Source organism: Athene cunicularia, assembly GCF_003259725.1.
Source record: "Athene cunicularia isolate RWA chromosome 9 unlocalized genomic scaffold, athCun1 chr9_part1, whole genome shotgun sequence".
Taxonomy (NCBI): Eukaryota; Metazoa; Chordata; class Aves; order Strigiformes; family Strigidae; genus Athene; species Athene cunicularia.
In genome coordinates, this window is record NW_020799110.1 from 17,094,590 (window position 1) to 17,118,839 (window position 24,250).

Genomic DNA, 24,250 nt, shown 5'->3' on the forward strand with positions numbered 1-24,250 from the left:
TTTTTTTTTTTTTTTTTTTTTTTTTTTTTTTTTTGGTCTTAGCAACATCACAAGTCAACAGGTTCAAGTTTTTATTATGTGTCATGAAGAAAAGTTACTTCTTTTTATTTTAAGCTTTATGACTCTACTGAGCCTCACATGATACTTATATTGACAGAAATGGAATAATTCCCTCTTCAGCTTTCCTGTAATACTCATGGTCTTACAGATATCTAAAGTACAGTTTTTCCATAGTCTCTTTACCAAGCTAGAGACCCCTAATTTTTAAGGCTTCTTGCCTAAAGAGACCCTGTTCCTCCATTATGAATGATTACAAATACGTTTGATTTGCTGAGCTGCACAGTTACACATCACCCTCTCAGAACTGCAGCGTGTAAGAAAAAATCAGATGTGAACTTTAACAACACTATTGCAATCTGGAAATAAGGGTTAGTTGCTATATCATTTCTCGCTCTGTTTACTCTCCGATTAATCTGCAAACATTCTGTCAAGCATACAAAATTGTATTTATTAATATCTGCTAGCAACAAAAGCAAGATTGAAAAAATCTCCAAGTTTAGCTTACTTAAAATGAAATCCAATCCAATAAATGAAAAGAGAAATTACTAGTTCACCAAAGCATGCAAGTAAAGCAAAATCAAAGTGTCAGTAATCTAACATGAAACTATATTTAACAACTGAAGTTTAATCAAACTTTTTTTTCAGATTGAAGGAGTTCAGAAAACTGAATTTTGAGACCTACGATGCTGCATATACAATGGCACAAATAATACCATTGCCCAGCAAGAAAATGTATCTGTTTTCATTACTAAAGTTGAAAGAAATGAATAAACACATAGTTTCAGTGAAAATAAAGAGATTTTATTTAAACATTCTTATTTTCTTAGATATTACTGGCCACAGAGAAGGAAAACATGGTCCTACAAAAATTAACTGATCCATAAATGATTTCTTCCACAAATCCTACATGGCTTTGCAGTGTTACTGGCATGCTTATTATTTTCTTAATTAAAACATACCTATTTTACTGAACGCTTCTCTTAGTTCCTCAAGCTCTTCACGAGAGATAGTAGTTATGTTGTTTTCCATCTCTGGACAGCAAGAAGTGTTGTCCTCAATTGCCTATACCTAACAACAACAAACAGGAAATACATAAGGCTTTAATACCAAGCACACATGAATACAAGTTATTGATCTTTTCAATACAGGGTACATGACCTGACTGACATTTCCAGGCCTGGCACAGTTAAAACATTACAAACAACACTTTAAAGTACATCAAACACCTAGCAATTCTTTTAGCTCTAAGAGTGACTGAGAATTCACAATAGCAGCACCTGTTTTCATACACTTAATGCTTTCATTTGCATAGAATAAGCACTGACCAACAATCGACCTCCATTGCTTGCGTGGTTTTCCAATATTAAAATTGTCACCTTACATTTCAACAACCAAGTTTTAGAAAAATTCATTTCTAAAGTGCAACGCAGTATCATTGCCGATTCGTGGTTAGTGATAGGACCTAGTCCCGCAAAGCACCGAGCCCTCCAACGTTTGCGCAGTAGTGAACCTCAGTGGGACACTTTCAAGGACCTGCTTACAATCAGCGGGTGAATGCTGATGAGCCTTTCCACAGCTGCTGCAGAAGTTACCACCTCCTGACCTTTACTGCACTCTTCTGACATGTCTGTGGTCTCATAACACTGTCAAAGGGCTGTATAATGGCTTTTGCTGAGCACACAGATTGGAGTCTCAGTGTGAATCTACTTTCTCTACCCAACTCCATAAAAAAGCAAAATAAAACTGAAGGCTGATAAACCCCCATGACAGATCCTTACCCACTTCCTCCTATCGAAGCTTTACTACAACAGAATGATTCAGACCCTTGTTAGTAAGTGCAAGTTTGTAAAGAAGTCACACACTATCATCTCAATTCGCAGGCTTGTATTTGCATTTGCCATCTTCCACTGCGCACATGCCACTGGCGCACAAAAAGCCAGCTTAGAGCAGCATCCATCTGTGTGTGCTAAACTCTGAACAGCACTGGGCTGTAGAGAGCACAGTGCACTACACGTGGAGCTGTGCCTACCATAAAGTAGAAGTTTTGTCTTTGGTTTTACTTTGTAAGTATAAAGTGGCAAAAATCCATCATACATAAGTATTTTCATCAGAGTTGTCCTCTACTTGTTTATGTTCTTCTTTCTGGTTTAGTGTTTTTGCTTTAGTGCAAGAAAAATATTCCTGTAATGGCCAGGTTATTATTTGCTCATAATAATTACATTCAGATCTGCTATATGCAGCTGCTTCTCCCCCAGAAATCATACATATAAACAGAACTGTACTGGGTGAGACACTGGAAGGGGAAGAAACCTGAATTCAACAATTGGTTTTATCACGGACCTGCTGGATGCCCTTGGGCAAGACCATACCTTTGATTCCCACCTTTATAAATCCTGACTAATCAGGTTACAAACCTTCCCAGTGCAGGGACTGTCCCATAACTAGATGGTTCCACAATGCTTGCAACAACAGGATCTCTCTAAGGCCTTCTCTAAGACTGTAATAATAAAATCAGAATTTGGTTCACAATAAAAGAGATAAAACATTATCAATCTGAATTTCTGTCAGAAAATAATTTCTTCCCCATTATGGTTGAGTCAATTTTGTTTCAATCCTTGACAATCTGACAACAAGAAAAAAATACCAATGAAGTAACTGAACAGGTCACCAGCACACAAGAGGAGAGGTAGCAGGCCACTATATCAGCTGCAGTTTGCTGGAGGTTTACTAAGGAGCAAATACAATACTGCTGATATGAGTTATACATACTCTACTGTGAAAATAGGTTTGATACAAAATCAAATAGCTGTGGTCAGCCACAGACAGGTATAACATTGCCTCGCTACACTGAAGCATCTCCTGATTTCAGAATTATAAGCAGTGACATCACTGCTGGAGATTATTTCACTGAGAAAGACATCAAACTTCTGTATTAGTGATGTCAAAGCCCAACATATTCTGCAACTGGGTGGAATGTCTGTTTATCAAATTGGCTTTCGCTGCCTACCTATGAAAGGGGACCAAGCAAGAAGTACAGCACAACCTGTTGGTTTGCATAGTATTCACAGGTTGTCCCTCTTTGCTTGGAGATGAAGAGCACAGGGTCAGTCTGTCTTTCTTCTGTAGCTACCACCAGTTACACAGAAGTGGGGATTCCCACTGTATCCAATGCCTAAGGCTGTCAATATTCTAATGTCCTCATATTTAAAAAGTATCTTTCAGGAGAAACAGGAGACATGATACAACTTGTCAAAAAGCCCCACCTGGATTCAAAATTGACTTGCAAATATGAAATTGTTAAGAAACATAGTTATTCAACATATGTGGACACTATGTTGAAAAGCACCTTGCTGAATGGAGACCCAGGTAGCCAGAAATGAACTTGTCGAGAATATTGGGACTGAATTTTACTCAAACCTGCCAGCCCAAAGCTATGTATTACGGCATTCCTCCTCCTACTATTTTGCCTTTTGTTGAACCCAGAATGATACACTTTTTGTCATTTATATTCATATTCTATATGCTATTAAATGAGAAACTCAGCTTTTGAGATTGCTTAACTGTATGCAACACGTAAATTGCTAAGCAGTTTTTCATAAGATGATTTTGATTCTCTCAATACCATTTTGATAAATTCAAAGTAAGTTTTTACCTTTGATTTTCTAACGCAACAAGCAATGGGACAATCTTTTTGCTACTGTTTTTACTGTTGGTAAGACAACGCAGTATGGGAGAGAATCAACTATCCTATACTATGAAATACTTGCTAAGAACTCTTGACCTGTTTGCAATGAAAAAAATACTCTGCAGTAAATGATGGAAAGGTATCTAGAGCAAAAACCAAAATGCTGAACGAGGTATCCTACATGTAGCTAAACCTGTATGCATAATGACACAAGTAACACTCGTGAGCTAGCAATGAGTAGCTCCCAACATTTTTCAAAATACTATTTTTAAATAAACAAAGCAACTATTTGTTAAAAATACTACAAAATACTGTGACTGTTTTAAAGAACTTTTTTTTTTTTTTTTTTTTTTGTGCTTATCTGAAAAAATGAGAGGTAGATATTTCCTTCAAAAACAAAATGACTTGAAAGTTATTCTCATGTTAATAAACTTCAACTGAGAGTCAGGGTTTTAAGAAAAACAAGTAAACATGAGATGTGGTGAAACCTTTTAAGATAGCAACTGTTTTGCCAGACCATTCAAGAAAATACAAGAAAATCTGTCATGGGAGTATGTGACTACTGTCTCAAAGTACAAAAAGTAAAAATATTTATTTGGGCTCTATCTGTAGCATAAGCATTTATTTATTTACTCTTAGTCTTGTGTACAAGAGAAGAAAAGTTATGCGCACTATGTAACTGATTATCATCTCAGCAACTGTTTCTGCTTCTTTTAAGGCAGTCCTTCACTTTTCTTCCTTGATGCTATATAACATTTCCATAGTAATTTAGTTTTCTTCCATGATGCTATATAAAATGAGTTCTTAAACAACAGTGGGTTCTTTGAGATCTTGTCTATCGTACTTGCGTTGGCATTTTCTGTGTCTTCACTGGGACTGTTCCTCTGGGTCACACAGGATATGGCCTTGCATGTGGGTGGTGAGCTAAGCCTTCTTCCTTCATGTCACTCTATCTTAACTTAAGTACTAAAATCCTACTCATCCATTTTGCTAAGCTCACTAACAGCATGTACTAGTCTTCATATGAAAAGAAAAAAAACCTAACACTGAAAACACATATTCAGGAAAAACGATCTTACACACAGATGTTTCTGCAAGTGCAAGTACCCCGATTGGAAACCTGATGTTGCAATTGAAAATGAAGAAATAATAAACTGTGGAAAAAATAAGGAAAAATATTAAAAACATTTAAATCTAAATTACTAAGGACTCTGAAGCTGCAAAAAACCCCCAGAAGACAGTCCTCTGAAATACAAAAACAGCATGTCAAGGCCTAAGTGAAATATTTAGCCACGCAGGTGCAAAAGACAACACCACTTCTGTCACACTGTTAATGTTTTTAACTATTTACCATTACCATGAGTCAGATTTTATAAAAAAATCTGCAAATTTGCAATGCAATTAGTGTCATTCCTCCCCTTTTATGATTTATAATTTAGATTTTTTATCATATTTTATTTCAGCAAATAGCAATCTTTGCTTTCCAAAGATGCTGGTTATTTCAATAACACAGTAGAAACATCTGTTCCTGAATGAAGCAGATAAATAAAGCTAATACTCTGCTCTAGAGAGACAGTCTTAAATACCCTATTATATAATTACAGGGTAAATTAGCTGGTCAATTGAATGGCAGAAGTGCTGCAATCATGGTTTTGGCTTTCAGGAGAGATCTAGTTTGAGCAATCAGAAACAACACCTAAACTAGTCAGACATTTCAGACAATTTCAGTATACAAACAGGAACTTTCTATCTAAGCTAATAAATACCTTGCACATACAGTATTATCACCATCCAAGATGACTCAGTCCACAGGCAATTCTGACAAGGTGTAGCATTAACCCTCCAAAGACACATGTCTACTGGAACTCTGACTACCTGCTGAAGGATACATTCGTTTGGAAAGAACACATTTCTCTATACTCTGGTAGCGTTCATATGACACTTGGATTTTCTGCCATCTATGCTTACATTAAACCATCACCTGCTGCTCCAGGACAGAGTAGGTACAAACATTGTTTTTATACTGAGAAAGTGCCCTTGATCTTCCTTTCAGCCCTTGCCAACCTGTTTAACGTGAACTGACAATATTCATCTATCCCGAGCCTGCCTTCTACACCTGGAAGGGTTTCTGTATCTAAAGACAATTGACTGGAGTCTCCTGGAAATGTTTCACATCCAACATTAATACAGATACAAACTACTGTTTATACCATCGTGCTATTTCTTTGTGCACAGAGGAGTATCTGTGGCTGAGCAACCATGAAGGATAAAGTGAAGAGGCCAAACAGCAGCTCCTGCAGCTTTTTTGACCCCTTATCAAAGCTGTCAGAAAACAGAGCAGTTAATTGGCAATCAGGCCCAATAGTTTTCTCCAACCCTGCAGGCAACTGGCAATCTCTCATCCAGCTCTTCATTTCAAATTCTATTTGACTTGTTTCCACAAGCAGCTGCTTCCGAAACAACAATGGACATTACAAATGCTGACTTAAGAGCTTATTTTCTTTTGTTGCTGTTCTTTTTGTCTGGCATTAGGGACACACCTCCTCTGTCCCTGATGCAAATACCACTCTATTGCTGCATCATCCTTAAATCCGTTGTTTCTAATGACAGCCAGGCTAGCATAATTTACAAGTATAGGTTGTGCTTTTATATCAATAACCAGCTGATTATTAGTACGTACCATCTACAACTACAAACATGAAAACTCTGCTTCTCTTATTGGGCTTTGAATCGAACTGCTATAGATTTTAATGCCAAAAACCCCCCACAAACCCCATGGTTTAACCTGTAGCATTCCTGTGTTGGTTTATCTGGGATTCTTTAAACCAATATGGTGGAAACAGGGTAGCCTTCATCCACTGTCAGTCTTTTAAGATCTCACCTGATTAAACAGGTTCTACCCTCAGTGAGAAAATAATGCATTATAAGGTGTAAGACATATGAAAGGAACGTTAAAACAACAATACGCAAAATGCTCCCTTTAGTAAGGAGGGAAGAGAAAATGCTGCTGTATTTTAACTGATGAAATGCTAACTGAACATTAGTGAAAAAACTTGCATATCAGTTCCACTGCTAAAATTTTTATAACTGCTATTGATATACAGAATATTAGCTTTATATGAATACAAACAGGTTTCTCATGTCTTTTCAAGTAGATAAAACTGCCCAAGTTTTTGTTTGCTGTTTGTTTTTTATGTTCCTCCCTAGCTTATACTGAAAGATCTTTTTACTTATGCTTATTCTTGATCCCCAAATATAAATATTATTAGAAGCCAACTAAAAATCAATCCTTTAACAATCTGAAAGGGCAAACTATGTTCAGGTGGTCTGTAATAAATACCACTGGAGGTTAACCTTTTTTTTTTTAATTTACTGGAGATTAACTTCTATCTTACTGTGATAAATCCTTTAATCTTTATGACAAAATGAATAATCAATAGGGTTCAGTGACTTGACAATTTTTTCATTATTATAGTTTACACAAGTATAGGATACAGAAAGATAGCTTATCTTTCTCATATCAATGGACAAGCTGCAGGAGACATTAACAGGAGAGAAATACACTTCATGTTATCCAAAGTGAAAGAAGTCTTGATTGCAGAATACAGTCACAGAATATCAGGTTGGAAATGACCTCGAGGATTATCAGCTCCAAACTTTCTTGGCAAAAGCGCAGTCTAGACAAGACAGCCCACCACCCTGTCCAGCTGAATCTGAGAAGTGTCCAATGGTGGGGAATTCACCACTTCCCTGGGGACATTATTCCAATGCCTGACGGTTCTCACTGTGAATAGTTTTCTCCTCTTTCATCCACAAACAGAATCTACCCAGGAGTAACTTGTACCCATTATACCTCATCTTTTTGATGTGACTCCTTGTAAAAAGGGAGTCTCCATCTTCTTTGTAGCCACCCTTTAAATACTGGAACGTGATCATAAGGTCTCCCCTAAAGCTTCTTTCCTCAGGGCTGAACAAACCCAACTTTCTCAGCTTTTCCCCATATGGCAGGCTTCCCAGTCCCTTGATCATATATGTGGCCCTTCTGTGGACATTCTGCAGCCTGTCCACATCATTTTTGTATAGTGGGGACCAAAATTGAACACAGTATTGCAGGTGTGGCCAGTCCTCTAAATATAGAAAGGAAGAATCTAATACACCTAGAATGATGAGCACTGGGTCCTATAAAGAAAGAAAATAAAAAAAAAAATAGGTCCACTCCTAATGCAGCAAAAGAGGATGCTTGTAAACCTTTAAAACAGGAGAGCATGGAAAGGTCAAAGTAATTAGCTATATAAATACATATACCTGTATATATATAAAAAAAGATATTGGAACTGCTAAAGCACATTGCTAATTTCTGAAAGAAAAGGCAGGGTGTAATTGTGGCATCAGGTACCATCACTAACAGTAGTATGAAGTGGAAATTTCTTTAAATATCATACATTCAGTCTGAAGCTTCACTACCTGAAAAAGTCAGAGAGTATGTTTCTCAGCCTCTGCTTGTAAACATGGCTGGATACATTTATGACCATCAAAAGTATTTAATTATTACAAGTTAGAAGATAACAATGAACAAGTGTTATGCTTCAACAGACAAACTGACAACCCATCGAATTTTTTCTCAGTCTTCTACATACAGCATTACACAGTGAACAAGGTACAACTTAAGAGGGAAAAACTGAGGGTTTTTTAACAATTTCTGAAACTATGCACTGATCTTTGCTAGAGGAAGGCTATATCAAACCAGCCAGAGTGATACATTTTGTGCCCATAAAATATGTATCTTATGTAAGGAGGACTAGATGATTTACATTGAAGTTAATTATTCACCCTATAGGAATTTATTCAACATAGTACAGAAACTCTGGTGAATAATAAAATCAACATTTTCCACTGTGCCTTTAAGATAAACATGGGTGACTCAAGAACAAACAGTAAAACAATAAGCTGAGATACCCAACTGTTAAACTGGTCACTGATCTGACTTCGCTTACTATGGTATAAATACAAAATTATGAGGCTTAAATGAGGATGAAGAGCAATTCTAATATAAAGCAGATACAAGTTTACTTTAGAAAGATACCTTTCCATCCAAACAAAATGCCTCCAGCTTCCTCTGGCTGCCAAGTATACAGAATAGCCATGCAAATTCATCAACAGTATCAGTTTCACTTAGTTTCCTTCACATGCATCATTCAAGAGGATCTCAGACTGCCTCTGCTTTGTATTGTTGCACTCAGCAATCCAAATAAAAAACGTTAATGGAAACTTTACCTATGTTAGAAGGACCAATTCTAGTAAAGTAATTTTGAAAAAATGTTATTGCATGCAGAGTTCACAGAAGTAACTTTCCCAAAATATTTTGCAAACCTAACCTGTTTACAGTTTAGCTACATCAACACTTTGGGCTGAATTTGCCCAAACAGATTATCTCAGAGCATGTGACACCTGTTCTGGTCTAGTTAATTAGTTATTTTTCTAAGAGTTCTACAAGTTTCACCTGCCTCCAGCACAGAGCTGGGAGTGCTTTATTGCCTGTTCTGTAAAAGGGGCATGAAATCTGTCCACCCCATATCTACAGGCAAAGCTATGCCTACTCATACAACATTGACCTGGACATTGCCTGATTTATAAAACTCAAAATTTCTGCTTGATTCTTTGAGAAGGCTGTACTCTTTCATTTCATTTGCACTGCACATGCTGTAGTCCAGAATAACATGCAATATGCAAGAACTCACCTCTGCAATCGCTCATTGTGGCTGCCAAGAGAAGGCACAGCACCTTCCCCTCCAGTTCTAAAGACCAAGGGGAAAGTAGGGAAGTGAACTTCAGTCTTCCAAGTCTCACAACAGATTACAGGCCACTCTTCCACTTCTCCTCATCTCATTTGCTTTAATAGACCAAGCTGTGGTATTAGTGAGCATGTCATCAAGAGCAAATCTGAAACAGTGACATCCTCCATGAAACTGGGATGCTGAGGCGATACAAGTCAATACCACTAGCCCTGCAGAGCTGCACACACAAGTTACTGCTTTCTAACTGCATTTTCTGATGTTTATAAATGTAGTCATTCATAACACACTAGTTGTGGTTAGGTGTCATTTTTGCAAGTAAGAACAGTGAGGAAGTTAAATTTATGTATTTCTGCAATACAGTGTATCCTGGGCTCCCTACCTGTTAGCAAAATATTTCCACATGAAAAACACATGCACAAAACTGTTCCCATGCAACAAGTATCTTTTCTTTAGGACTTGAAAATACAAAGCAAATCAGTAATGGAAATACAGAAACAAGATTTCTCATTCATCTCTTGATAAGAGACAACATTTGTGTTTTTCAGAATACAAAATCAAATTGTCTGCAAAAACAACATACCCTTTAATCTGAAGCAAAATCATGCTAGTTTTGAGATGGGCTTTACATTTTGAAGTTTTTATCAAGTAAGATTAAGTTTTCTGAACTATCTATATATTTTACGTAATTTAAAATATAAAACATATTAGCTTTCCAATAAATTAGGGAGTACAGAATCAAAACATACACTATAAAATACTAAACAGTTGTGCCTTAAGAGGCAAGAAAGGGACACAAAAATCAAGTTGCCCTACAGAATATCTAACAGGGTTAAATTCAAAGAACTCTGATCCAAAGTAAAGGTTGGATAGAGTGAATCTGCTAAAGTGGCACATGCTCTTGGTTTTATTATGCACGACCTTTGCCTTGGTGAAAGTTCAGTAACAGCATGCACATGGTATCCAAGCACTGTCAAGAGAAGTGCAGACATGTAAGGAAAATGACAGCACAGTAGGAAATTGAACACACTCAAACCATAAATCTTAATTACTTTTTATGATATCTCAACATCTTTCATCAATTTCAAATATTTAATTCCTTAGCCAATTATCAGGCCTAGCATAAAGGACACAACCAGCATAAAGATGAACCAATAACCAAATTGGATTTGATACAAAAGGGTCAGTGCATGGGTGAGCGCTGGGGGTACCAACAAGTCAGTCAGGTTATACATAATCGACATCAATCCCACTGACCCCAACAACGACACCACACGACCAACAATGGGGGGAATAAATGGTGACATGCAGTCTCCCATAGAAGGGACGGGAGACAACCGAGTCAACAAGCCAAACACATGAGACCAAGGAAGCCACACACTGAATCTCTACACAGCCCACGTTTACAAAAGCCAGACCTGACTGGAGCCCAGTCCCAGGGAGGCAGGAGGTCCTTCCCCAACAGGGAACTCTGCACAGGGCATCCACCCCACAGACAGACACTGCCCCTGCCTGCAAGTGGTCCCAGCTTTCATCCCTCAGTGGGACACCTGACCTTTGGTTACTGAATGCAGACCCCTGGGGCTCCTTTACCCAATGGCTCTGTCTGCCAGGCCGGCCCCACCCTGGGGGGAAGCCTAAAGGCAAACTCACCCCCCTTTGGGAAGGGCTGTGGGAATCACCCATATGTCAACCTTAATTTGGGGCTTGGGGTTGAAACCCCAGCACTTCAACAACATAAATATTTAATCAGGAAAAAGAACACAAAAGGCATAAGAACTTTACGTTAAACATACCAACTATCCACTAACATGGGACTGTTCCCACTAAAAATTGTTTTCAGAACTCCTTGCAAATACAAGTAGCTTATGTTCTCATGGAAATGAAATAGAACAAACAATAATAGAGTTGCTACAATCTACAGTAGAAAAGGAAGGTCCTATTATGCCCGTTAAATAAGTTTGAACCTACAAATTTCAGGCAAACAGCTTGGAGACAGAGCTAAAGGTACACAGGTTTAAATGCCTGGATGACTTCAGCTAGAAAGATGTGCCACCAACCTATAGCAATTCAGCTCTGAAACACCATAATCAAGTCTTATAGTTGGTCTAAAGAAGATTTGTTTCTTTTTCATTCAGCTACAGAACACCACCTAGAAGCTCAGAATGCACCTTATCAGATGCTACCACAGCAAAGGTACCAGAGTTAAGGAGAGGTTTTCCAGTTGTATTCCAACAATTTAAACAGGAGTCAGCAGAATTTGTGGATTTTCAGCATCTCTAATAATCATGCCATGAACTAGTGAATAACTTTAGAATTAAGTAACTCCAGTACAATGCAACGGTATTCCTTCCAGAGAGAGGGAAGCAGATCTTGTTTAGTGCTGCTATAGAAATGCAAGTGTTAGCATAAACAGAAAGGTTCCTCAAGGTCTCAGTTCCATAGTTCATTACACACACAGAAAGTCAGACATCACTGCTAACATTTTCATTTTACAATAATAAATTCTTGCATCCAGCAATAAAACCAGCATGCTGTTAATGGCACACAAGGACAGGAAAGAATAGGCAAAAACAGTGTCAGGAAAAGTGGGACTAGGTAATTCCCGTGGGAAACAAGAGATCATGCAGAACACCTTCCCTTTGTTGAGCAAACCCTACAATTTTCTCCTCTAGCCTATTAGAAAACATACATTTGTAGAAACCACTAGAATTGTAATACATGGGATCTTTGTGGGTGTGGCACTAACCTTCCCAATATAAATCATCTCAAGCATTGCTTGAGCTTCCACCATACTCTCTAGAGTCTAGTATAATTTTTATCTTTCACTGATACAGTTAAAACTAGTGCTCAAAGGAAATATCCCAGTCCTTTTATAAAACTCATGAAACTTGCAGCCCATTTCTGAGAGCTGTGTGGCTTATGCTTAAGACCCATTTTCACCTCTATGCTTCAGACACATAACATACTTACAGTCCGGTCTGCTTCTATGCACACTTAAAGTCACATATATTTTCAAAGAAAAATTTTATTCACATTAAGCATTAACATGTTTTCCTTAGACAACTCAAGAACGCTACCAGGCCTGCCCACTATAACTCAAAATAATAATGGTAACTGAAGTGAAGCAAGCCCATCTCATCTTTTTATGCAAGAATATGAATTTGGGTTTTTGAATATAAATTAAACATTTAAAGGCACTGTTCTGAAAGCAAAAATCTTGGTTTTTCCATTTTATACATGGCAACATCTGTATTTGAGTGTCTATGGCTGCAGAGCTATATTCAAACTAATTAGCAAGGTATTAACAGTTAGGATGGGGCTCAAGACAGATTAAGGTGACTTGATGGAAGAAACGTCTTTAGAAGTGTAAACACAATAATGTTTACACTGGTCCAGAAGCATTTGACAGCCTTGAACAGAAACGAGATTTGTCTGTCTTTCAACAAGCTCTATTAACTTAATATACTGTTTCCTTTTATATGACCTTTTCTTATCTCCTCACACCAGCAATATAATTTGCCCTCTGGATGGATCATTTGATACTCTCCAAAAGTCAGTTTATTATGTCCCATGCTGACTAGTCATTTGGCTTCCCCGCACACAAATGTGCTAGGCCCTCCTTCCTGGAGAACTTCTGCAGGCTCCCATCAAGCACCTCTTCTGCTCTTCCTATTCTACAAAGCTACCCTTCCCTCACTGACCTTGTCTCCCTATCCACCATCTTTACCAATATGGATGTCTTTGCTTGTATACTACTTCTGAACGCATCCACCCAGTGATCAGGCAAACGCCCTGTCTCTGGAAGGACAGAGTTGGCAAGGCTCATGCTTTCCAATTAGCATTGGAAGCTGGTGCCTTGGATGCTGCCACCAAAAGTAAGGAGAAAATACAGGCTGAACCAATGCCACAGCCACCATAGCGCAGAGTGCCAAACGCAGACATTGTGGCAAGATGAATGCCTACTAAGGTCAAAATATCACAGCAGTTTAAGTCCAAACTTGGTTCCTCTGTGACATTTCCTTAAAGCAAACCACACTAAAATATAAATGGAAAGCCTACACTAATAAAAGCAAGTTCATTCAGGCACTCCATCCTCAAGTGCTTCTTTTGTGCTTAGGCTGACATTACATATCAAGTTTACAACAGTAAAAAGGGAGTGAGTTAAAAGACAACAGCAAACAATACTTAATCTATTTCTCTGTCTAGGTTTATGCACATACAGCTTTTGTTAGCATGCAACTACAATGACAAATAAAAACTACATTATTTTAATAGGTAACTTCGATATAAATATTCCCTGATATATATCTTAATTAGAAAATAAACATTTTCATCAATAAAAATTTTGTCTGTGAACACAGGAAAACTCATGCTCAGAGCTTATGATGTGTTGACAAGACCTTAATTTGAGAGGAGCTTTCTGGGTGTCCCGTTAATCTACAAGTAAGATTGACAACTTGGGGGTTATGCTTTAATTATTCTTCTACTTCTTTATTAAACTGTAGCACCACTAGTTAATTACTAAACAGAAAAGCTAACCAGAAGCAATAGTCATTATCCCATCTTTCCAAAACCAATCACAAGTCAGATCTTAACCAACTAAAAAAATATGAAGTGTCAAAGGATTTTAAAGGAAGTGTCAAAGGATTTTACCCATATGGAATGACATCTGTCTTCTGTTTTCACATTAACTTTTCATGCTTTTCTCTGTAACTGGAAGGACTAGAAATTTGTTCTAAAATTAAACAGATCCTCACATAATTTCTCAACTCCACAAACTGGGTCTTTTGAGAACACCTTCAGTTTTCATGGAAAGGTTAAACTATGAGAACTCATGATATTGTGGAAGTCACCAACTTACCATCTTCTGTCTCAATTACAATTTAAATAGAACATTTCTAAAAGTGATAATGCTAATTAAGTAGCTGCAATGTTATCTCCACCCCAGTATCTATAGTAAGGAAACAAAAGTAATCAGAAACATTAAAATACAACAAATAACACAGCCTTTCACTATCTACCAGCTTCTAGCACAGCAATTGTTATTACCAGTTTCACAGCCAAAATTCTGCTGCTGCTATCCACAAATTACAATTTCACATTATGAGCTTCAGTTTTTCAGTTTGCTGGATTTTGTGTTCCATCTACCACAGCCAGACTGTATTCACCTTCAACTGCTTAATCTGTTACAATATCACTAATCACCATTGCGAGGCTGGCAGGTTTTGTCCCAAGCCTCTACTACTTCCAGATTCAGTGCTGCTTGAGAGGTAGGACATACTGTACTCTATGTTCTTTACTAAGGAATTCATCCTTCTACAGCACTCATAACTTCAGGACAGTATCTTTTTCTCAAAGCCATCTGGAACATTATGAACCATTTTTCTCTCCTCCAAGCATGAAAATAACATTTAGGTAGCATGTAAGTTAAAAAGCAAAACTATGAACAAAGCTACTGGTGAATAAACAGAGGAGGCAGAAGAGGAGGGAGATCTTAAAACTGCACACCTGCAACACTCCAGAAAACTACTGCTTTTATCCTTCCATGTGTCTGCACTCTGGTAGTCTGAAGTAGGAAACCTCAGCTTGCTACAAATACTGAAACGACATCAGAGCCCCACAGGCTAACTCTTGCTAATGAACCTAGTTGTAAGGTCATCCCAGAAGTTTGTCATGTGAAGATCATTAAGAGTAACAACAGAAATGCACATTCCTTCTCCTGCCCTCAGCAATTCAATTTACATGCACATATTCTTCATATTCTAGCTAATTGCAATTACCAAGTCATACCACATAGATGTGTGTTGCCAGAGTATTTTTGAGTTGTCATTAATTATCAGATGGCAGTATGACCTTCTGTCACCTGCTAATTCCTCATTCAACTCTACATGGTTCAAAAGATTATTAGAAGATTAGACTGATCAGCTACTATACTACAAGCAAGCAAGGATTTTCTGTCATGGAAAATTCACAGGTTATTTTTGCTTTTCTGCTCTCATTGGTCAAGCTAGAGGAAAGAGGAGGGTCTTCTACAACACACAGCAAAAGCAACTGGCAGCATTTCAAAACCACCAAGTCTTTGCAAAGTCCACAGCTGCATAAGTGCTACCCATTTGCCAGTTCATAGCCTTAAGGAGCTACGTTTGCTGAAGTGTTGAGGATAAAAGGAGCACATTGGTAAATCTGAGTAACTACAGCTAAATAGAGTATTGTTTGTAGCTTCTAAACTAAAAGACGATTGAGGGCACACATGAACTTCATTTGCTGGCACTGTAGCTCTTGGTAATTAGACCAGAAGAAAACATCTATAGTTGTTGTTACCAACTGTCATTTTTAATCATATTTTGAAGAGGAAAAAGGAGGCAATTTCTGAGCACATTTTTCTCAACTAAGTTATTCAGAGCTTCAGCCTTAGGATTCATACGATTAGGACACAGCTTTCATTTAAGAATACAAAGTTGTTTCTGGTGCTTAGGTGAACACTTTAACATCTTTCTTAAAAACATCAGATATCAAAATTTAAAAAAAACTTAATAAAAATCTTAGGTTTAGACAATTTTTTTTTTTTTTTTTTAAACAGTTTGAGCTGGCACCAGGAGCAGACATCCCTAAACATTTAAATCATACATTGCAACTTCGCAAAAAAAAGTTTTTAAAAAATGAGTCCAAATATAAAATATAGCCAGGCACTTCTACTAAAATAATAAATACGTAACATTTTATTCACCTTCTGCAAAACTATCCATAAAGATATACATGATTTTGTTAACTAGAAATTTTGTTTCCTTTTTTTGTCATAAAACCAATCATCTTACAAAACAGTGCTAGGCTAGTAACAACCTTATAAACCTAAAAATCATGGTTTTTAAAGAACTATTTGTTGCTTTAAAATAAATTAAAGTCCCATAAAGTGAGAAAGATACACAGTTATCTACAGTCTAGTAACTATAATGCACAATGCTTACTACACAGAAAGTCCTGTGTCTGGTCACACATATTACCTTTGTAAGGAGTCTTTTTGCTTAGTTAAACGTTAATTCCGAGTATTCTTAAATTTAGTATGTATTTACATCTGCTTTGTGTTAGCCATTTTAAAATGCCTCACAGTAACGTGACTATTCTGCAGTAAATGCTAGTCTTCCAAAATTGCCAGATAACAGTCCAAAGTCTTTCTAAACAATGACACTTTCAAAGTAAAATATTAGTATTTCTTACACCATTTGTAAATCTTAACACTTGTTAGGATTTTGAGAGCAGATTTCCACATGTTCAGCAAATGAAATACATAGCTAAGAACTGCCTCTCTGATGACCAGCTATCAGATAAATCAGCTTGTTGATAAATCATCTCTTTTACATGGGCAAAACATCTCTCTGGAGGAGATCTCACAAGCTATATATTTTGTTTCACATAATATATTAACTAAATAAACAAGTATTTTGGACTTTATGTTAGCTACAAGTCTGCACCAAGGGGTTCACCGTCCTATCACTGACCTTCACAAAAACTGGATAACCCTGTCATGTTGTTTACTGTCACTTTACACAGTTGACAATTTATGAAAAAATTCCTGTTTCCAACTCTCCAAAATTTATCCTCTTGAGCACTAAGCAGTAACCTATATTTAAAATCCCTATTTTAAAATTTCTAAACATGGCACAGAAATATTCATTGTGCTATGACTATCAATTAGCAAGCCAACACTATACATACCTTCCATACTCTCATTCAAATGAGGGACAAGCTTTCCCACTATTACTGGTCTGTCTCCCTCTGGTTGAGGAGTCCAGCAATACCACTGAAGTGACACCTTAATGAAGCGCTTAGGTAGCACAGAGACTACAGTAGCACTCAATTACTCATCCAACATATGCTTATTTGGGTGAGAAGGACTGATATGTATTAATCCTATTGAGTTTAAATGCCTTAATCTTAATTTACTTAGTAAAAAGCAGAACCATAGCTTAAAAAATAACCTAGATGGCAGAAAAAAATTGTTCTATGGATTAACCATCACAGAAAATACTTCAGGAGGGAAAGCATGCAGAAATTTTAGAATGCAACAGAAATATGGGCTTCTGTTACTACAGATCATTTCACAATTTCCCCAAGGCAGTCAAGTCAACCAGACAGAACTTTAGTAAAGAGCCCAGCATGGCTGACCCAGAAGCTGACTCAATCACCCTGATAGATACAACATTATCGAACTGCAAGAGGCAATCAAACTTTTGCCAGGCTTTATTTTATTAGAATGACTAAAAAAGAAGTAAAAAAAAAAATTTGAAGTAATTTCCGTATACACAATAGAAACTCCCACTTTGCAATGGTGTATCCACATGTATATTTTAATTAATACTGATAGTTATATTTTACTTTATTCAAAATGTCACAGAGTTGTCAACACTGTTACAGATGGCATATATTTTTCATGCTTGTTTAGCAATAGGTATCTGGAGACACACAGTAATAGCATACTAATGAAATCTCTTTGGAAAGATCAAAGATATAGAAGTATCAATGATTTACATTAACAAGATATAAGCTTTGAGAAGAATTTGTCCAATATGCCTTGAACTAGCAAAGTAGTTATCTGTGGATACAACTCTACGCACATAACTCCCCTTTAAATCAATGGAATTATAAGATTTAATTTCATTTATGTGCTATAATATTTTGCTAATTTCGGATGTGAAAATTCATCTTCCCCATATCGTTAAGAGGCTGATATAGGCAATAACAAGTAAAGCAAAATATATCTTTATATTCAGTTGTGAATTGTTTTCTCACTAAATACATCACGTTACCTAAGGGGGGAAAAAAAGATTTAGAATCAGAGTCAAGTCCTGATGCCAGGTATATCACTGGCAAAATCCACATTAGTTGCAATTAACTATATATTGATTCTAAATATCAAGTTTGGAAGGACTAGAAACATCACAGAAGTAAAATATTCAGCTCAACAGAAAAGGAAAATTTTGTACTACTTTATATTGACCTACCTTTAGGATATGAAAGAACAGGATCAAGTTTCCCTTTATCATAAGGGGATAAACTAGTGCAAGTAGAAATGATGGGACGTGGAAACTGAATGGGAGAAAGGGAGACTTGGAACTAGAAGAGGAGCTTGATAAATCAGTCAGACAAAAATATTCCAAACTGAAAAATTTTGGAAAAGAAAAACCTATCATGGAACATCTGGTCTGAAAAGAAATAGCTAGTTTCTGAAGCTCACAGACAAATCCTTTAAATTAGCATTCCAGTAAATACAATCTTGCTGATAACACACAGCCTAATATTTCAGCTGTTCTACATGTCAATGTTTTTAATCAGTCCATTCTACCACAGATTATTAACAAGATGAAAGGATGAATACACTAAGTGAATTAAAGTGGGTAATACTAGATACGGCATTAATTTTTTTTGCTAGTGGCTATTATTATTAAGGTAACATCTGCAAGAGAGCCCTGAAAGTGGGTTGATAATCCTTTTCCCACCAAAAGCATGCATGCAGAAGCACACAATCTGCTTTATGCATAATTTATTTCTGAAGCTTAGCAGTACCAGTCTCACTGATGAGCTATTGTGATGTACTACCTTTATCCTCCTTGGACACCTGTATGTAATAACAGTGACAAAGTACATACCTCCACATAAAAAAACTAGAAATTCATCACGTAATTTACATTTAGAAGTACCAAAACAAATAATTATGTATATAATAAGGTCATGACTAACCTGTAGTATTTCTGTGTGACCAGCTGAATCAAAGCTGAAATCATCTAATTAGTAATTTGATCACAAATGTAATATACTGGAGAATAGATAAATCACCATTACTGTTTCATTTTGCAGCCCTTTTTTAAAGGGTCTAGTCACAGTGATGTTTAAAAACTCCTTAAGAAAGTAGTATTACATGACTAACACAAAACTGGTTCTATCAGTAACCTGGAACTCTTCATCCATATTGATCTAATGCTACTTGTTGGTTTTGTTGTTAATATCCCTTTGCATATCGCAACATGACCCCTAGTCAACTGTTTCCTCAGTGAATGTCAAGGCTGAAATGAGCTAATGAGAGAGCATCTCACACAGAAGATCTTAAAACATAGGTTTTAGACTGAAAAGCAATGCTTAGCTAGGTATCTTTTCCAAGTACTACATTTACAATTTATTGTTTCCCTATTGCATGACACAGCACAGTGGAGTTTTCTCCAGTAATAATTCTGTTTACTAGGGTCGAATCCTTTCACTTACCGGTACTCCAGTTCTACATTTTAAAAATTCATTTATGTAGACCTAGTGAATTTTGGAGGTTTTATGGCAACAGTTATCGTGGATGTGAAGTATTTAACATATCATGGCAAATGCTATAAAAATATTTTATTAACTACTGCAATAAGAAGAGTGGCAACTAAACATTACACACAGACTTTATGTGAAGTGTTAAACAAAGGTACAGCCTTTTTAGTTTCAGGTATTTCGATATTATATGCTGCTAAGGTGGTATCTATTCCATTGACACAATCCTCACATAGCAGTGAAAGCTCCAAGTACTGGGAAAACACTCACCAAGTAACATACGCTCCTCCAAAATGTAAGTAATGAGTACTGTTCCAGCATACATAGGTTTAATTTGACTTCTAAAAAAAAAAAAAAAAAAAAAAAAAAAAGTCCCTTTCCTCCCTCCTCCATTGCACTGGTTTCTGTAGAAGCCATGCAATGAGGAAAGTTGACATTTAGTAGAACCTTTATCAATATTCCCATGCATAGTCTTTATTCTAATAATCAGTAGAGATCACAGAACCAGATGAAAATTTTTTTATCCTCACATTTCAGAAAACATACACAATTTTCCATTATGAAAATTGTAGCTAGAACAGTTATTCAGATTTTCATTGAAGAAATATTTTATTAGAAGAATCTGTAAAGTTACAACAACCAGAATTTTGAAATATAGTTTAAATTATGTTTTAAATTAAAACACTGAAGAATTTTCTCTTAACATGTCTACTGCAGAGTTTTGCACTTTAAGGGATATTTAAGCATCACTGTTGCTTTCAGTTTAAAAAAAAAGTATTTTCCAAATCAAATTAAACTGTGGAAAAAGACCTACCATGAAATCATTATGGCAGTTAGATTCTTTAGTTCTGCATTTTTAAAATCAGCATTTATTATCCTGCAGATTTTGCCTTATGGAACTTGATTTCAGCATCTTAACTCTCATTCAAAAATTATCAACCGAAAAAGTCTTGATAACACTGATCCTGGTAGTAAATATATTTCTGCAAATTTCCTCCACAGCTGCTAGTCTCAAGAAAACTTGTCTACAAATACTGAAAAGTAAAAAACAAGTTGTAAATAAGCAAAAAATATTTTTGCTGCTATGTAAATAATAATGTCATGTTCCAAAAGAATGTATAATCTAACATGCCATCTCTCCACATTATTCACATTTAAAGTCTTCGGTATGTAAGCAGGCTCATTCATACAAAAAAATGCAGATAAATGCTTGCAGGACTATGACCTGCCTAGATGACATACAGAAATAAAAGACAGGAGAAAAGCAGATTTTAATGTTATACGTTTTCTTTCCTCACTTTTTCCTCTTTTACCTGTCAACTTTTGCTTAGTAGCCTTTAGGTTTCTGGCTTTCCTGTTGTCCTTACCACCATTTAGTGTTTCAATTTTCATTTTTTTAAATCATAAAAACAGTATTCAGGATGAGATAGTTTTAAGCTGTGCCCCTTCAGCCAAGTTGACTAAGCAACGTAGGCACAGATAAAACCAGAGCATGCCAGAATATACAATTTTACGGTGTACAGGAACAATGAAATGCGTTCAAAGGTCAGGCAACTACTCTGACATCCACTTTCATGACTATATATGGAAAATAATCTTCACGTAATCATACAGACTATCAGGTGTTATTACAGCAACCATGCAAGTGATAAGCACACCTTGATATTACACAAAACTACTTCATACAGTTCAGAGGACCTCCATGCACCATCTCAGCCACACTTCCTCTGACCATCATATCAGCCTGTATAATGTTCATATTTCATAGTTCCTGAAGGCATCAAGGAATACACACGCATTTAAATATCTTAGTACAATCACTTGTGTCTGCCTACGAGACACAGCTGAGATTTAACCGCAGTCATGCTAACCATATGGGGGAACATCTCACATCCACAGAGTGGATGAGTCCCAAGAAGAACAGCAATTCTACCTCAGAATTAAAACAACAGAGGGAATAAAAGTACAGACAACACACTCTCATGCTCTAGGACCTGCTGGCCAAAGCAAAGTCACTCAGTGTCTTAATGTAAGTAGATTGACCTGTAGAGGTGTGTGGCAGAGAAACAATGAAAGCCAAAGAAGACAGAAGCCTGGGTGTGTAAGATCATGCAACTATATAGCAAGAGGATTGCCCAAGTAGGGAAAAGAATTAAAAAAAAAAAAAAAAAAAAAAGGAAAAAAGACAACATCAGTTTTGGCAGAAATCTTGGTAGTGCCACACACATCAGATTCATTACTTAGTTCTACCTAGCTCTATGAATTTCCCCTTGAGTTCTACACACCTAAGACTCATTTCACCAATATAAATGCTGGATTGGAAGAGAAAATACAGAACAGTCTCAAAGCCCACTATTTTCATTAGTAATTAGTCTCTCTCCAGCTGGATGATAATATACCTGCTCCTCCTCCTGAGGGTCAAGAGGCATAGAAGTATAAAATAATGGGATAAGGAAGAAAAAAGGAAATAAATTAAGAGTCTATTGAGCTGCTTATCACATGTTTAAGAAAAGCAAGTAACAAAGTCAGGTGTTTCCACTGGTGTTCAGAGAGGTTGGGGAGTGCTAGTCTTTGTGGGTGACTATAAAAATGTTTTTATGGGGAGCATCTAGAAGACTTCTTGCATCCTCCCAGTACAATGAAGTTGTTACTATAGGCAGCCTTACATAGGGTCTTATAAAACCACAGTAGCAGGAAAAACTTGATGATATGGTCAGAAGGCAGGAGATGGGGCTTTGCAACAGGGAAGCAAGAAAAGTCTCCTAACTTCGCTCGCAGTGAAGAATGGGGAACAGCAGAATTCTCTTTAGTGAATTGCTATAAGTACTTATTACCAAAAAAAAAAAAAAAAGAAAAAGAAAAAAGCCTGAATTGCATGCTTGGTAAATGCTTAAAGAAACCACACCACAAATTTATATACCATTCTACCTGTAACAAATGAAAGCACTTCTGCAATACCTGTATTAACATGATCTCACTGTTGACACAGGAGACTTCCAGACCAAAGCACTATTTTTTTCATTAAGAACTTTGTGTGCCCCACTTATGCTTTACCAACAGCAATAATAAAAGTATCACCCAATAATTCAATTGAATATTCAATTTAACATAATATTTCTTAGGACTGAAAGCTAAAGAACAATAAAGCCTGTTCAAACTCTCCTAAAACCCCAACACATAACCTGCTATCCTTCTTAAATTTCAGGGATGACAAGAATTTTAACTCTACATCAAACAAACAAATAGTGCAACTGACACCTTTCTTGGTGTGACTTGTCTTAGGTTTGGAAATTTACATTCAGAATGTTGTTTTCACAATAACTATTTTTTTAAAAAAATGAAATTGTGTAGAAACTTGTGCTCAAATTAACACTGATAACAAAACCCAAACATACTTGGTCTTCCTAGACCACTAAAGTTTACTTCACAAAACATGTAAAGCCACCTGGTTTCTGCTTTCTCTCTAAAAATAACTCTTGAAAGACATTTTATAAAGTCAGATCACAAAAAACATCACAACATGTTGAAAAACAAAACCCAGTTACGTTTTGTAAAGTTTCTTTAAGTATTCCAGGTCCTTCCCAGGTTAGCAACCTTTGAAAGGTCTTTTAAATGAAATGGCATAGGTATTTTTTGCAGAACAAAAATAACCATCTAGAAATGAAAAATTAGTAACAGGTTCCCCAAAAGCATCCATCGGAAGTGAATCAGTAATTGAAATACACACATGCACCCACTTCATGGACTGTTTTACATGCAGGAGAGAGAGCCCTAAGGCAATGGAAACAGGCGACAGAATTAGAGGCTTCTGAGCGGATTTTATTTCAGCCCAGAAACAACACTGAGACAAAGTTCATAAACAAGTGCAGAAGGAGCTACGCGCCCTAATCTGCAAAACCGAGCTCAGACTTCAGCTTCCCCTCACGTACTCTCCCTGCTGCTCCCATCTGCACACCCCCCCCGATTTCATCCTCTCACTCACCACTCTCGCAGCCTTCGGTAGCGCCCGCGGGCCACAACCTGACGCTCCCCAGCGCGTCCCGCCCCGCTCCCAGCACGCACCTTCCGCGCCGGCGGAGGGTGGCGGAACTCTCCACACACCACATGACGCTTAAATAGCCTTCTTTGGTTTTTTTCTTTTCTCAAAACATTTCGTACTTCATGCACTTAAGCGCGCTCACTCCCTCAGAAAATATAAACAGAAAGCAACAAACGCTAAAAGTAAAAAAAAAAAAAAAAAACAACAAAACAAAAACAACAAACCAACCAAAACCCCTAAACAACCCAATATTTTAAGAATTGTTTAAGTCCGCTCCTTACCGCTACCTATCGGGGGGAGCGCTGAGCCGGCGGGTGCCGAACCCGCCCGCCCGCCCGCTAAGCGAACGGCGCTCGCCCCTCCCAGGCGCCC

The 24,250-nt window shown here is 37.0% G+C and overlaps 1 protein-coding gene across 9 annotated transcripts in view; it reads right to left on the reverse strand.

Annotated features, from left to right (window-relative positions):
* Positions 1-24,250, reverse strand: part of PLS1 (plastin 1) — a 56,592-nt gene extending 32,342 nt beyond the window's left edge. For 3 of the 9 annotated variants that reach the window (XM_026855198.1, XM_026855197.1, XM_026855189.1), the window contains exons 1-2: positions 15,331-15,428; positions 1,020-1,128 (exon numbers count right to left, since the gene is read on the reverse strand). In XM_026855198.1, the coding sequence (XP_026710999.1) occupies positions 1,020-1,089 (70 nt within the window). In that variant the 5' untranslated portion in view covers positions 1,090-1,128; positions 15,331-15,428. Of the gene's footprint in view, positions 1-1,019; positions 1,129-8,828; positions 9,437-14,708; positions 15,136-15,263; positions 15,429-17,253; positions 17,374-20,109; positions 20,183-24,159 lie in introns of those variants that run through there. The other 6 variants (XM_026855193.1, XM_026855190.1, XM_026855192.1 and 3 more) reach the window with 6 other exon arrangements.